The sequence below is a fragment of the Trematomus bernacchii genome, unplaced genomic scaffold (genome assembly GCF_902827165.1).
Source record: "Trematomus bernacchii unplaced genomic scaffold, fTreBer1.1, whole genome shotgun sequence".
In the NCBI taxonomy this organism is placed as follows: Eukaryota; Metazoa; Chordata; class Actinopteri; order Perciformes; family Nototheniidae; genus Trematomus; species Trematomus bernacchii.
Window position 1 is genome coordinate 4,987,500 of NW_022987564.1, and position 14,185 is coordinate 5,001,684.

The following is a 14,185-nucleotide window of genomic DNA, read 5'->3' on the forward strand; positions in this document are numbered from 1 at the left end:
TGCAATATATCACCGAAACACTCCTGTCAGGGTGCAGATATGAGCTGAAACATGCTGGCATTTAGCATGCAATTTATTATGATTTCCAATATGTTGTGGCACTGATGGTTTCTGCTCAATATATATGCCAATAGCGTAATGAATGGAGTTGCATTGCATTTAATAGTAGATACAATTGATATTCACCAAAATTCCCACAGTAAAAGCCACATTTTCCGAGTTCAAACAATCTTTCAGTAGAAGCTTTATTTATTTGATATACCGTTTTTTTGCATCTTTTACATTTATTCACTTGTTTGGCACATTAGAGAAATAATCCTACGGCAATAATAAAAACGCTCTTAGAATATACCATGCTATTCATCTTTCTGTGAATCAGTTGCTGACATGAAGGCTGTACAGAACATGGCGTTGAGGCTGATTGGCACCGATTTTGCACAGACTCCAACAAGTCCAAAGTTAAATTACAAGATGTCAAGTCATTTGATTCGCGAATAGAGGTCACTTCCAATGTACTGAAATTTTAATTCGCCAGTTCACGTGACTTGTTGAATAATGAATGCCCCGGGGTCAGAAATAGATCTGAAAATCTACCTTATTTTCATTTGAAGAGATCCTCTGCAGGGTGCGAGTCAGATCTCTTCTCCCCTGACAGAACTCTGTCTGCGGGACACAGACCGTCATGACTTGTGAGTAGATTTGGTTGTTTTTCCTTCTTACATTTTTTGTAGATGTTAAACAAATATATATATATATATATATATATAAAATATAAAATATCCTAGAAGTGGGCGTGATTTAATTATCTTCTGTCGACTATTAATGTATACAATACAATCTTTTTTTATTTCCAACCTAACATTGTTGCACTTTCTGAGCTTTTCTAAACTGAGCTTTTTTAAGTTAAGCTTATTTAACTAAAACGGTCCTATTTTGATAAGTCTATTTGATTGAAAAGCATTTTCATTGACAGAAAACGTTATTTTGGACATCTCAGTAAATATTTAACAAGACGGCTGGTCTTAATTTCCCTAAATGTTCGAACCACGAGAAGTTAGCATGATACAATTCAACCCTCATTCTTTTTATTCTTCTTTTATATTTTTTTATTTATCGACAGCTCATTAACAGATGCACTTTGCCCAGAGTACAAACTCGTGTTTTTACATAAAGTATAGGTGAATCACAACAACCTTCATTTAGCAAATACTTGCTTTATGAGACTAAATAGACAAATAAGATATGTGCAAATATGTTTTAAAATAGGTTGATATGTGGATAAGTAATACTATCTTAAAACGTTTCTGAGTATTCAGTAATAAAATCACTTAAAGTTGACCTGCAAAATAACGATAAGAAGCAACACTCTGCATTTGTGCTTGCAAAGTTAACCTCGAAAACACTTTGCCTTCTAACATGGAACCATAGTTGTTGTTCATGGATTTTGACTGTGGCAAATTTTCTATTTGTTAATTGTATTATGACTTTCACAGTTGAATGTAATTTGAGTTAGTGTTTTTAAACAACAATATCAATGCAAATTACATCTGCTGCTTGAAAGAGCCTTTCAATGAGGATGAACACAATAGAGAATATAGACACAGGTCAAACATTAACAGAGTCCTTAGAGTGTGTTACAATGTCAACAATACAAATGTTTATTTTTATTTATGGGCTGTTTTGCACTTACCTCCAAATTGTTACTGGCAGCTGTTAAACAAAAGCATATTATACATAATTTTCAGTCATAAAAAAGAGCCAGTTAGTTCAACATGAAAATTGCTTTATTACAACCACCTTTACGCAAACAATTAAGTTGTCCTAGTCAGTCTGCCTTCATGAGCGATGTTTCCAAGTTTGCTTAAGGCGTTGAATTTCGCATTAGCCTTGATACTGGCCGATGTAAACCTCGCAGAAAGAGTTATCTTTGTCTGAGTGTATCCGTAACCCAAGCCTGGCTGTTAAGAGCTCCGAGTGTCAACATTGTGGGAAGATATGGACCGCCGTCTGGCCAACATCCAGAGGTCTGCGCCTCTAACTCCTCTTCGCTGACAGTGATCAGGAACCTTGATTTGTGTAAATAACTCTACATTTGTTTCATGCAAAACAAAGTTTAAACTTAAAAACATAATTGCTCAACTATTACTTTTGAGGAAAGGGCAAATGTGAAAAAAGTAGACTACCAGCTGAGGGCCTTTGGTTTCCATCGTCTCCTTGTTTGTGATCCCAAAATAAGTTCGCACTCGACTCTCTGCTTCTGCTCGGGTCAGGGAAAAGTTCAGGTGCGGTGGCGAAAGGCAACATGGGATTAACTTCCAGAGCACGGTCATGTCCAGCCATAAAATCATAGTGACAGCTCCACATCTGCAATTGTAGAAAAACAAAGAGAAAGTTAACACAACGCAGAGTCAAACAATGTTTAACAAAAGATAAATAGTCTTCTTTACATAAACATGAGTCTAAAACCTGTGCGTAAAACCCTTTTTTTTTGTCGTTATCATTAATATTCCTCCTCTTTTCATCAGTTTTAGAAGTGTTGAAGGTGAATTAATAAGAGCTGGTCTGCTTCCGTTCCTGTCTTTAAAAGTTTACCGCTCAAGTTGTAGTTTGAGAAGACAAAGGCTGGTGTGGGAGTGGGATGCTGTCTATGTCCGCCCCGAATGATTAATAGTTGTGGTGGGATTTTTCCACGCCTGCTGCTCTGTGTTGACGGAAAACAAGCGCCAAACGGTGCCGATAGAAGATCATTCTTCCGGGCTAGACTTTTGGCAAAATCTGGAGTGGCAAAAGTTAAATATCTACTATGCTGTTTTTATAGTGGTTTTGGCCAATAGCACAATTATGTCTTAGTTGGCATTTCTGCCACCGTAGCCCCAACCCCCCTTCAAAAGCTCAAATACTCTCCTGTTGCACAAACCTATAATTTCTAACATCACTCAGCTGGTCATAGGAAACGCATAAACGCACTTAGGTCGAATGGGGGTCCATGTAGTGATCAGCGGGGTCGAGCAGCCACTCTTTGGTTACCTCACCTCCACTTTCCGCTTACTGCTGAGTGACAGACACCTCCACGACCACCAGGGCGCACACCATCCTTATGTAGGACAGGTAAACGTGTGACATTTTTTACCTCATTTGGCAAACGGCATGCAGGCTTTTGCTGATGGAGAACCAAATGCTGATTAAGTGGTACTTCAACCGGACTGTGGACGGGGGGGGCGATATTGAGTAAAGCTCTCGGCAGTCCTGGCTGCTGTGTTGTAAAGAGAACAGAGTAGCCCTTTGCTGGAGTGATGAGTAATCATTATGCCATTCTTAAATGGTATTTTGTAAAGGAAAGCCCTCTCCATAAGATAGTGCGAATTATCACGCTGCAGTGCAAAACACTCTGGTTTGTAGCCTGGCTCCGAGCTGTGGCTGCACTTGAAACTCCGCACACAGGCAGGCAGGATTAGCTCTTTCAGCCACTAACAGGCACCAAATATATGGCACTTTAAAACTGACAGAACAGGCTTTGGCTCTGAATGGGCGACACGTGGAAAAGCTGCTTCTCTGCGAGAGACCTGCTCCTCTGCCAGATACATTGCAGTGTCACATACCCCTCTTTTTTCTCCCTCCAAACTGATCCGTTTCTCCTCAGGGGCAATGACTGCCTCCATTAATGATTCACGGGCTCAAATAAAAGGGATTTAAGTTGACGTTGCGTCACGTGAGCGGTGCGCATAATACTGCGAGATGTTATGGCACGGGGAAGAAAACCGGAGCCCCGGTTTGGCCATATGATGCTGATTATATGCGGGTTACCCCCACTTTCCGTGAGGGGAGTCCGGGTTCTGTAGTTTGTTTACCGAGGGGAGAAAAGGAGAAAGAGAGGCAGACAGAGAGAAAGAGGATCCCGGGTTTGTGGATGTATTATACTGCTGTCACGGACGGATATGTTTTTCCACGCGGACAGAGTCAGAGCCCGAGCTTTGGGAGGATGGATTTTATTTTGAGGTATTTCCGCCAATTGTTCATTACTGTCGTGAGTTATTGCTGCGCGAGGCAGAGGTCAGTAAAATAGGGGTCCAGGGTTTCTGCAGGGCGAGAAACTAGACAGGTACTAAGAAGCTATCGATATTCACCTATCTAGTGATATATCCGATTTATCATAGATAATCAAGCATAAATAGGCCTTTAAAATGTACACATGGCAATTATAGTATTAGTATTTATAGTAATTGTAACGATTTGTCTGGGCCAATGACATATACTATTGTTATGTTATGCTTCCTATGCTAATCACCATAATGCCAATATTATTTCCCCTGTACTCTTAGAATAGAGCAGTAAATAATGAAATATTTCTGCTCTATTTATATCTAGCATAAGCAGTCATTATGATAAATAGGCCTGTAGGCTACAACTGTTTGTAAATAAAGCAGCCGTATAATAAATAGAAAAACTCCAAACATAGAGCACGGCCAGACCAAGGTGCAACCGGTCCTATAAAACAAAACATCTCGTGTCTTTACGTGAGATTTTTGTGCGTAAATGATACATCAAGATGGGCTCCATAAAATGTAGAGGAAAGCGGTGGGGTTGTGTCGCTCCGCCGGGGAAACGAGGATATAATGGAAGACGGAGTGCCATCCAGGACCGCGCGGCCGCTGAGGTCACGGCGCTGCAGCTTGATTTATGGGCGCGGGGACTTGGGGAAGATGGTGCGCGAGAGCTAATGACTATTCGATCCGTTTGTGGAGAAAATGCTTACCGGCATGCAGGGAAACAACAAACACGTTATTTGCATTGGCCCCTTTGTATGTTATTAGTGATATTACCCTGATACAGGCAGCAATATTTGGTTGTATTGTTATATTTGTCTAAGGAGAATCGTTGCATTCTGGCTTTTATTTATGCAGTTTGTTTATCATTGTTGGATGGTTCTGTTGTTCTTAGATGGATATATTTCGGTTGATATTTTGTAGCAAAATGCTAAAAGGAATCTAGATTTTAATGGTTTCTCTAAACTGAACAGATAACACAAAGGCTTGGAGCCTTCCTAAATATAGCAGTGTGTAGCAATATAAATCATAAACCAAACAATTCTATTTAAAACACTTGCATCTAATTTAACTAGAGTTGGTTTGCACAAAACGTTTCATTTTGCGCATTTTTAGATTAAGGCCTATTGTGTTTTATACAATTAGACGAATTATTTATCATTTAATTCTCTAACAATATAGGGAGATGCTAGTCTAAAATAGCATTTACGCGTGTGTTTGTCGACATTAAAAGGTTTTATTTTCTTCTGAATTTTATTTATTTTTCATTGCAGAAATCCAGCCGAGTAAATTCAGGCCATCGCACGGTCTCCAAGACACTCCAAACTGCCTTCGGTAAGTCCATATATCTTTATTGATTTGTGTTATGAATGCTTGATGGTGATATCCTTATTCAATTTCTAATAAGTACCACACACGCCCACCAAAGCACTTGCAAGGATAGAGAAGCAGGGCTTGTACATTTCCTTGTAACAGCAATATGACCAGCCCGAAAGCAATAATTCCTTCTCTTCCACTTGTCTTTGTGGTGTAATTTGTCACTATAAAAGTGACGAGGGGAATCTCAGCCCTTGGAGCGGTGCCTTACTCCTTTCAAAAAGTACTTTCAGTGAAAGCCATCTGTTTGTAGCTGCTATAGTTAACTGCACTATAGTTTTAAAAAAATATTTTCTTTCATCAAATGTTCAGATTTGGTTTCTTTCTCCTAGATTTGTACGCACATTCTGCACGGCCGTATAGGACCACCAACTCGCTGACATTTCACCCTTAGCTCAGGGCTAAATTAAAGAGAGAGACGAATCAGCATTTTAGCAAAACACAAAGAAGTAAATAATTATACAATGTGACTCCTTTGGTTTCGAAAAGAAAAAGCCGAGTTGGCTAAAAAAAGAAACCTCACACGTGAATTTGTGTCCCACTCACCCTCCCACGCCGTCCGTGTGCTCTACCTTTTTAATTGTGTCATTGAATTTGTCCCAGAGCCTGAAACCAGCAGAGAAGCTGCAGTTATGAGCGTGTTTACAGCCTATGGCAGCTGAGAAGACATAAATCTATTTTTTTTCTCATTCTCTCTCTGGCTGCAAGAGTGAAGCATTACCATGCAGAGGGATTCCCCCTGCTGCCGGCTCTCTTCTCCCCTGCTCCTCGCTGCATGTCCTCCTCTCTGCCTTTTGGTGATCAACCTTCTTCCCATGTTTCACACCCTGCTCCTGGTGGGGTTTTTCTCTTGATCTACATAGAACACGGCTTTGATCTCAAGTTGTTGTGATTTCTAATGTTAAAATAATAGTGTGTCATACAAGAAGCCATGCCGGCAGCAGAATATCTGCCGTTGGAATGAAAACGAATTGCGCATCCCTTGTGCCAAAAGATTGAGGAGTTTATGTAAAAATGTGGGTTAATGATTAAGCCGCAGAAAGAAGCCCTTTATGTCCCGTGGAAATGGAAATGCAGCATGGTCAGAGGCCGATTATTCCTTTGTATTCTCCCTTCTCTCTTACATCTCATCCACTGGGCTCATAACCCTACTGCAGAGCGTGGAGTAAATAATAACTAAAACGATTTAAAACACTTAGGGGATAGATTCCTTGCTAGTTTGTAACGAGGCATAATTTTTTTCTAGACACACTACCTCATTTGGTTGGGGGAGGAGGAGAAGGAGCCACTTGATTTGAACTGGCTTTCCAAGGCTCTTCTTATTTGCATAATCTTTTTTGTCTATGGTGACGCTCTGGTTCGGGGCAGTTCAGTGGTGTCTGCATGGTACTGGTGAAGGATCACATAGTCTATAGCATTGCATTGGCTCAGTTAAATATCACTATGAAGCCCTGGCATTGCTCTATAGCATGACGATAAATTCAATCTTGAGGCCAGATAACTCTTATCTCGCTGACCCGACTGCTCACGCCTGCTTTCGTAATCTCGGTTTACCCATCCACGTCGAGTAGGAAAAAAAGGAAAGGAAAGGGGTTTCTCTCGGCTCTTCCCTTTTTTGTTGTGGCTGCTAATGCCTGGTGCATGGCAGGGAGCACTCTGCTGCTGCTGCCTCACCCAGCCAGCCCTGCCCTGCCCTTAAACTTTTTCTCTGGATTACTGCTTTGATCGATTTCGTCGCTGAATGAGAAAATATCGCTTGGTGCTCTGCATTCGTCGTCAGAGGATAAGGTAAGCAGGCCAGGAATAGGCTCCCTCGGTTGTAAATGGCGGAGTTTGTGTGTCGCTCGGTGATTTATCACCGTATGACTTAGATCTCAGTTCAGGAAGAGTTCACACACACGCAGTCAGGCAGCCAGATTTCTCTAACGCCGAGCAGAGGGCTGAGCAGAAAGCCTGTCATTTGTCTCTCTTTCTCTGTCTTTTATGACTATCGCAATGGCTTGCCTGGAGATATACACTACAAAGCCTTCTGATATCTTTTCCAGGTCATTGTGAGTGCAGATATAGCGAAGGCACCTTCTCTCACTCTGCGGTTAAGCTGCAGTGAAGGCAATCTTAGAGCTCATTTTAAACTGATTTGCTTTAAACGGTTGCATGAAACCTGAGTTGCTCCACATTTTCCTTTCATTTCCTTGTACTCGTTTTTTGAAAATGCCTTCTGTATGCTCCGGAACTACTATACACCTATTTGTCTTGAAATCACATTTTGTATTTCACAACTTCGTTGATGTTAAACTCGGATCCATTGATTCAAGCAATTAAAATGTGAAGTTATTGTTATTCCAAAATATATTCTTATTTTAATAAGTTTGTGTTTATTTCCAAAAATGAGCTGCTTCCTTTGTCGCTTCTTCTGCAATAGTTGCATCTACGCTGACAAAGAATAGCATGATTTCACATTCATAGTTATCAAACAGGATGGATTTATGTTTTATTTGCATTGAACATTATTTCCTTAACTTAAAAATAAAGTTAATTATCTTTCTAATTATATATTTAGTAGGCTACTGCATTTATTATTATTATTATTATTATTATTATTATTATTATTATTATTATTATTATTATTATTATTATTATTATTATTATTATAAGTAGGCCTATTATTATTATTATTATTATTATTATTATTATTATTATTATTATTATTATGCATTGCATACTATTTCTTGATGGCATTGGTTAAAACAACAGGAATCCACATTAAATGTTCCACTATTTCAATAATAATTCCACATTATAACAGATTTCCCCAAGCTGACCCTGTTACTGTGTCTATTATGGTTTATAGTTTCCCCAATAATCTTTAAGAGGGTGATCCCCATGGTTACCTGCGTGAATTATGGTGTTTTAGCAGCAGGCTAGCTGTGCCATGCCGGGATTCTGTCTCTCAGTACCGGGCTGGCTGCTCACCGGGCCGCTCATTCCGAGCAGGCCGTCCCGGCCCACTGACCCCCATATATCACGGCGAAGGGCCGCCGAGCAGACAGCACCGACAGCAGCCATTATTATGGGTCTGCAAGGAAAAGTTCACACCGTGGTCATAGAGATGCACGGATGCCCGCCCGGTTTTTCAGGTTTCCTCGTAGCCCTTTCATTTATCTTCCAGAATGCAAAGAAGTAAAACAAAAAAGAAAAGAGAAGGAAGAGAATGCGGTTGCTTTTGCTTTGCGTCAGGTGGCCGTGGAAGCACAGCGCATTGAGGTTTATCCTGTTACTGAAGAAAGATGTTTTGTTGTACTCAGTGAAAACAAAGAAGGGTTAAAAAGTTGTGGACCACACGGAATGCATTCACCTGCTACATGGGAAATTAGATATACTGTTGACAGCCCTGTTGGTAGAATAACAATATAACATAAATATTATTTTCCTGTGTGGTAACCCGCTAATTGGATTTCCCTACAGCACCCTTTTTATCCAGTATTTTGTCTAAAAGGTGTTGTGTTACTGCATTCATTATTATTATTATTATTGTTAATAGGCAAACAGGTTTAAAATGTATTGTATTTTCTGGTTAGGTCCTAAAATTGATTTGGCAATCTGAAAAGCGTTTGAACAGGTTTTTGTTTTGATGTGTTTTGGCACAGATGGTAATGCAAGGTTAGTGCGTGCCTTTGTGCCCTGTGTAAGCCATAAGGTAAACGGTAATAGTCTACAGGACTGTTGGCCCTATCTTGCTTCCATAGTCTCCAGTGTCAGGCCTGTATTGAAAAGTAAGATGGATCGCCACCATTTCTTCTCCTCACAGTGCTTCTTGTAACCCTAGGTTCACCCGAGGAGGCCATTGGCGGAGAGGCGTCACGTGACCACGGGGTGCCAATGTTATTCTACAAGGGTGTCAAGACCCTGTCAGTTTCTGAAATAAATATTGGGAAACGGCGAGATGCAAAAGGCAACCTACTACGACAGCTCCGCAATTTACAGTGGCTACCCATATCAAAGCGCAAATGGCTTCAGTTATGATGCCAATCAGGTCCAATATCCCCGGGCCTCTCATGTGGAAAGTGAGTACCATCGACCTGCCTGCTCCCTGCAGTCTCCTGACGGCTCCGTGGCTCTGCAGAAGCCGGGGGAGATGGCGGAGAGCTGCGACAGGACCACAGCCATTCAGGCGGCGCAGTCCAAGGTTCATCCCGAAAGCAATCAACCGCAGGTGCCAGTGTCAGGCCCGCCCCCTCCGTCAATATCCCCCGGTGCTGTCAGCCAAAACACAAGCAACGGGTCCAACCAGCCCAGTGCCAAGAACGGCTCCCCGACCTCTGCTACTCGCAAACATATCTTCCCCTGGATGAAGGAATCCCGTCAGAACATCAAGCAGAAACCCAACAGTAGCTCCAGTTCAGGTACTTTCAACCAAAACACTGCTGCTGCAAACACATAAATTGATAGCCTCTGACAAGAAAGTTGCATAAGTTTACTTGAGGGAGGACACAATGGGGGTGGGTATATAGGGGGCAGTCCAAAATAGGACAATTATGTAAGGATTAAAATGTTTTTTTCCCTATTCCAGGGGCAGAGAGGTGTTCATCTAGATTTTTCAAGTCAGATGTTTATTATATATATTATGTTTATATTGTGTTCCCACTGGGGGATCCTTGAGTTATTCAGGAAATGCAGCCAAAAAATGACCACAGAGTTTAATCAACTCCTTCCTGACACGATCCACATTAGAAGTGTTACTTTCATTATAACACATCCTGTATCAATCAATACCAAAAACATTATCAAATATAAGTTCACTGTAAGGTTAAAGACTGTATATGTGCTCTTACATTGGGAGAAGATTCCACCATGTGTTGTCCCTGTGCCCTGCAGCTGACCCGTCCCTACTGTAAACACAAATCTCCACTGATCACATAATGTTCCCAGAGAGACAACAAACAAACACGGACAACAGTTGTTTCAGTTTGTCCTGCTGTTTTGATTAGAGGGAAACTTGGTGGACCAGAGTGGGGGGTTTGGGTTTAACTGTTTTTATTTACAGAGCCAATCTTAAAATTCAGAGATGCTCATCCTCCCATGATTTTTTTTTTATGTTCTAGGGAATATTTTAATTAAGATAATATTTGACAGAACTTATTGGGTGCTTGATTTAGAATTGTACTAAGAAAAGACGTATGGATGAAAGGAAAACGGGGTGGGTAAGGTTGTGGGGTTTAGGAGTAATTTACATAAACATAACTTATGCTTATCTTACAATGAACTTCTTTATTGCACCATAAACGGGTACTTATTACGGTCAAAGTTTGAAATCCAAATCCAGGTTATCTGAATATGAATTTTCTTAAGGAAATATTTTTCATCAGTTTTTGATTATAGGTTGTCGTGCTGACATGGATGGAAACCGTTTTACGCACGTTTTACGCACGTTTTACACACTTATGCAGGCATCATCCTGCTGTTTAATTGCAGACAAACGTCATAGGTCAGAGTGGGGAGTTTGTGTTGTTTATAATATCAGACATGCTAATCTTTCTCATGACCTTTCTTGTTTGTAAATTAAGTTGTTAATCTTCTAACTACGTTATAGGAAGTCTAGTAAGAAGTAAATGATAAGCAGTATTGCAACAGTCGTAGTGATTTAAGTTGAGAAAGTGTTTTATATTAAGGGAAACACATTGTGCATGCCTTTATTGGGGTGTTTTACACATTCTTTACTGATTCACAGCCAAATCATGCTGTTTGATTAGATGAACACTTGTTGGGTCATGGTGTTTTTTTTGTTTTGTTCTATGTAATAACATCCCAAAATGGATAAATGCTTACCTTCCCTTGGCCCTCTCATATTGCCAAATGGGTTAATGTATTTGTAATATTTTGCTGTAAGAGTTATGAATGCAAATCAGTTAGCCGACCTTCATTGTGTGATTTATCTTTAAGAAGGGTTTTTCATTAATTTATACAACACATTGAGGTGCTAAAATTCGTGAAAATCATTTTACGCACGTTTTACGCACATGCGCCAGACAGAAAATGACAACCCTGCACTTAAAAAACATGTTTCCAAAATTAGTATTTTATAAATCAAGCTAATATCCTGAAAAAATGAATTCCTAAGAAGTAAAATAATAATCGTTAGTGTTGCCCTACATACATGGGTATCCCTATTCCTCGTGTTAAGTTATCTTTCATCTCCGTTATAATCTAATGGGTCAGGTTATGTCATGCTGCATTCCTTTTGCTCCACGTAGGCGACAGGTAGTGAAATTTATTAAGTGTTGGCTGCCTGCCACAGCGGCAAGTAGACCAACACCTTGCTATTCTGCAGCCAAGCTCCTGCTTCGAAGGGGAGGCTTATCAGTGAGGGCAGAGCGAGCAGCCCTATACACCCTGAGGAATACATAACGCTTGTGTTTGCATTACGCGTGGGACAACGGGGAAAGATGAGGGTCAAAATGTTTTAGTAGGAAATCTCAGGTTACCTGGTCCCATATCAAATATTGACCCACTATTCTTCAGTTACTTTTTTTTCTCTTTGCACTTGGTGCACAGACACAGTGCCCATACACTGATTGTTAATTGTCTTATGGAGCCCCCATGATAACCCTTGTGCTTTGCAGTATGACAGTGAATTTATCAAAATGGTGATATGTTTGGAACACGCGCACATGCACGCTCGCACATAAAGGGGTGGGAGGAGGTGGAGAAAGAAAAAGAGTAGATGATGAAACCCCTATTTAAGTAGTGAAGCAGGGCATATTTATCTGGTAAAACCCCCCTCGTTATGGTTGAAAGTTCTGTTATCAGCCGCGTGAGTGTTGTCAGATGGTTTTGCTTTCACTCTGTGTTCTTTCACTGCCTCTCTCTCTCCCTCTCTTTCTATCTGGCTCTCTCTCTATCTTATCTCTCTCCCCCCCTTCTTCTCTCTCTTTCTGTCGCTCTCTCTCTATCTGTCTGTAATGGATTACTGATTGACATCCTCCTCTCCTTCTCCCTGACAGTGGAGAGTTGCCCCGGAGACAAGAGTCCTCCGGGGTCAGCAGCATCGAAGAGGGCCCGGACAGCTTACACCAGCGCCCAGCTAGTGGAGCTGGAGAAGGAGTTCCACTTCAACCGGTACCTCTGCAGACCCAGGAGGGTGGAGATGGCGAACCTGCTCAACCTCACCGAGAGACAGATCAAAATCTGGTTCCAGAACCGCAGGATGAAATACAAGAAGGATCAGAAAGGCGTCGGAATGATGCCTTCCCCTGGCGGACAGTCCCCTCGGAGTCCCGTGGGCCCAGGCTCCGGGGTTGGCGGTGGTGGAGGATACCTCAACTCTATGCATTCTCTTGTAAACAGTGTACCTTACGAATCCCAGTCGCCGACGTCTTACAATAAACCTCATCAAAATGCATACGGTATGGCCACGTCATATCCCCCTCCTTTGAACAACTCCCTCAACAACTGCCCTCCCTCCCAGAAGCGGTATCCCGGGACCGACTCGGCCACGCCCGAGTATGACGCGCATCCTCTTCAAGGCAATGGCAACTACGGGAGTCACATGCAGGGCAGCCCCGTTTATGTCGGTGGAGGTTACATCGACTCAATGCCCAATTCTGGGACCTCCGTTTTCGGTCTGACCCATCTATCGCACCCGCCGTCCACAAACATGGACTACAATGGAGCAATCACAATGGGTAACAGTCAGCATCACGGAGTGTGTGATCCGACACCGACGTACACAGACCTAACAGCGCACTACTCTCAGGGAAGAATCCAGGAAGCGCCCAAACTGACGCATCTGTAGCGGTGGCGCAGCCCGGATCACTCCGCCCATTGTCTTATCCACCTCCAGACACATTACTGCTTTGTTTCTGCGCCTCCTCACGGCGTCCACCTTCTCTCTGCTTTTGTTTATGTTTTCTATAGTTTGATGTGTGAAGTATAGCGTAGGGTAAATAATCACGACTTGCTTGAATTTTTCTTCTATTTGCTCGTGTCATTGTCTCACAAAGACTGAGCTGTAGGACGTCTAGAGTGGGAGGGAGGGGGGCACAGTATAAGCATAGGACTATTTAATCTTTTTTTTAATATTGTTTTAAAATTGAAACGCAAACAGGGTATTATGAACATATGTTATTCATTTTTAATGTGAATTTGTTCGTCTTTTATTTATCCGCAGTTGAAGAATTGTGTTTTGCATTTTGTTGCACTTGTAAGGATCCTTCAAACGACACGAGTTGGGATTATGAGGGGAAAACATTTTCAAGAACAAGGGTCATGAGCTTACACGCAACCTCCCTTGCTTATGTTGCTCTATTGGACTGTATAATGTTATTTATTTGTGTTCGGTGTTACGATAAAAGAGTCCTTTAGTATTATTTGACACCTTTGCGATCTATGTGTGGTGACAAGGTTGGTGGAAAGTAAGCGTCTCAGCCCTTTTCCAGCCCATACATGTAGCGTGCAGGAACTCCACAGTAGCAGAAGCACCATGTTGCTGTTATAGGCTATGTTTTCTCTTTTTTTCTTCAAGGAGGTGTTTTTATTTTCTCAGTGAATGTAAAATCAATCAGTCATGCAATAAGGGTGGAAAGAAGGACACACATTAGCAATTTCTTTTGTTGAAGAAAAAAAAAACAGGCATCATTAATTTCCTTTTCGATGTTATACATTCCACGCTGCTCCCAGTTCGAAGAAATAAATAAAATAATTGAAATACAATTGCATAAAACTTGTAGTTTTAATTCAGACACATCATAAGCATTTATACAATTACA

The 14,185-nt window shown here is 41.3% G+C and overlaps 1 protein-coding gene and 1 long non-coding RNA gene across 5 annotated transcripts; one reads left to right on the forward strand and one right to left on the reverse strand.

Annotated features, from left to right (window-relative positions):
* The first annotated feature begins 649 nt into the window (after positions 1 to 649).
* hoxa3a (homeobox A3a) lies at positions 650 to 14,129 on the forward strand. Of its 3 annotated transcripts, none has more exons than XM_034125340.1 (4): positions 650 to 689; positions 5,318 to 5,378; positions 9,247 to 9,823; positions 12,422 to 14,129. In XM_034125340.1, the coding sequence occupies exons 3-4, from the start codon at positions 9,364 to 9,366 to the stop codon at positions 13,210 to 13,212; spliced, it is 1,251 nt and encodes a 416-aa protein (XP_033981231.1). In that variant the 5' UTR covers positions 650 to 689; positions 5,318 to 5,378; positions 9,247 to 9,363; the 3' UTR covers positions 13,213 to 14,129. The 3 variants fall into 3 exon arrangements, with proteins under 3 accessions (XP_033981231.1, XP_033981230.1, XP_033981229.1); XM_034125339.1 differs by lacking the exon at positions 650 to 689 and adding an exon at positions 3,754 to 3,996; XM_034125338.1 differs by lacking the exons at positions 650 to 689; positions 5,318 to 5,378 and adding an exon at positions 6,840 to 7,208.
* On the reverse strand, positions 1,763 to 6,701 carry LOC117478341. 2 transcript variants are annotated; one of them, XR_004555409.1, is made up of 2 exons: positions 2,593 to 3,608; positions 1,763 to 2,364 (listed from the first exon to the last, which is right to left on the reverse strand). It is a non-coding gene; the product is annotated as an uncharacterized LOC117478341 (long non-coding RNA). The 2 variants fall into 2 exon arrangements; XR_004555410.1 differs by lacking the exon at positions 2,593 to 3,608 and adding an exon at positions 6,142 to 6,701 and having other exon boundaries at positions 1,767 to 2,364.
* Positions 14,130 to 14,185: the final 56 nt, after the last annotated feature.

Bases quoted from the DNA above. Each gene is read 5' to 3' on its own strand.
- hoxa3a (XM_034125340.1), top strand. From the start codon at position 9,364: ATGCAAAAGGCAACCTACTACGACAGCTCCGCAATTTACAGTGGCTAC. The intron at 9,824-12,421 runs GTACTTTCAACC...TCTCCCTGACAG, and splicing joins CAACAGTAGCTCCAGTTCAG to TGGAGAGTTGCCCCGGAGAC.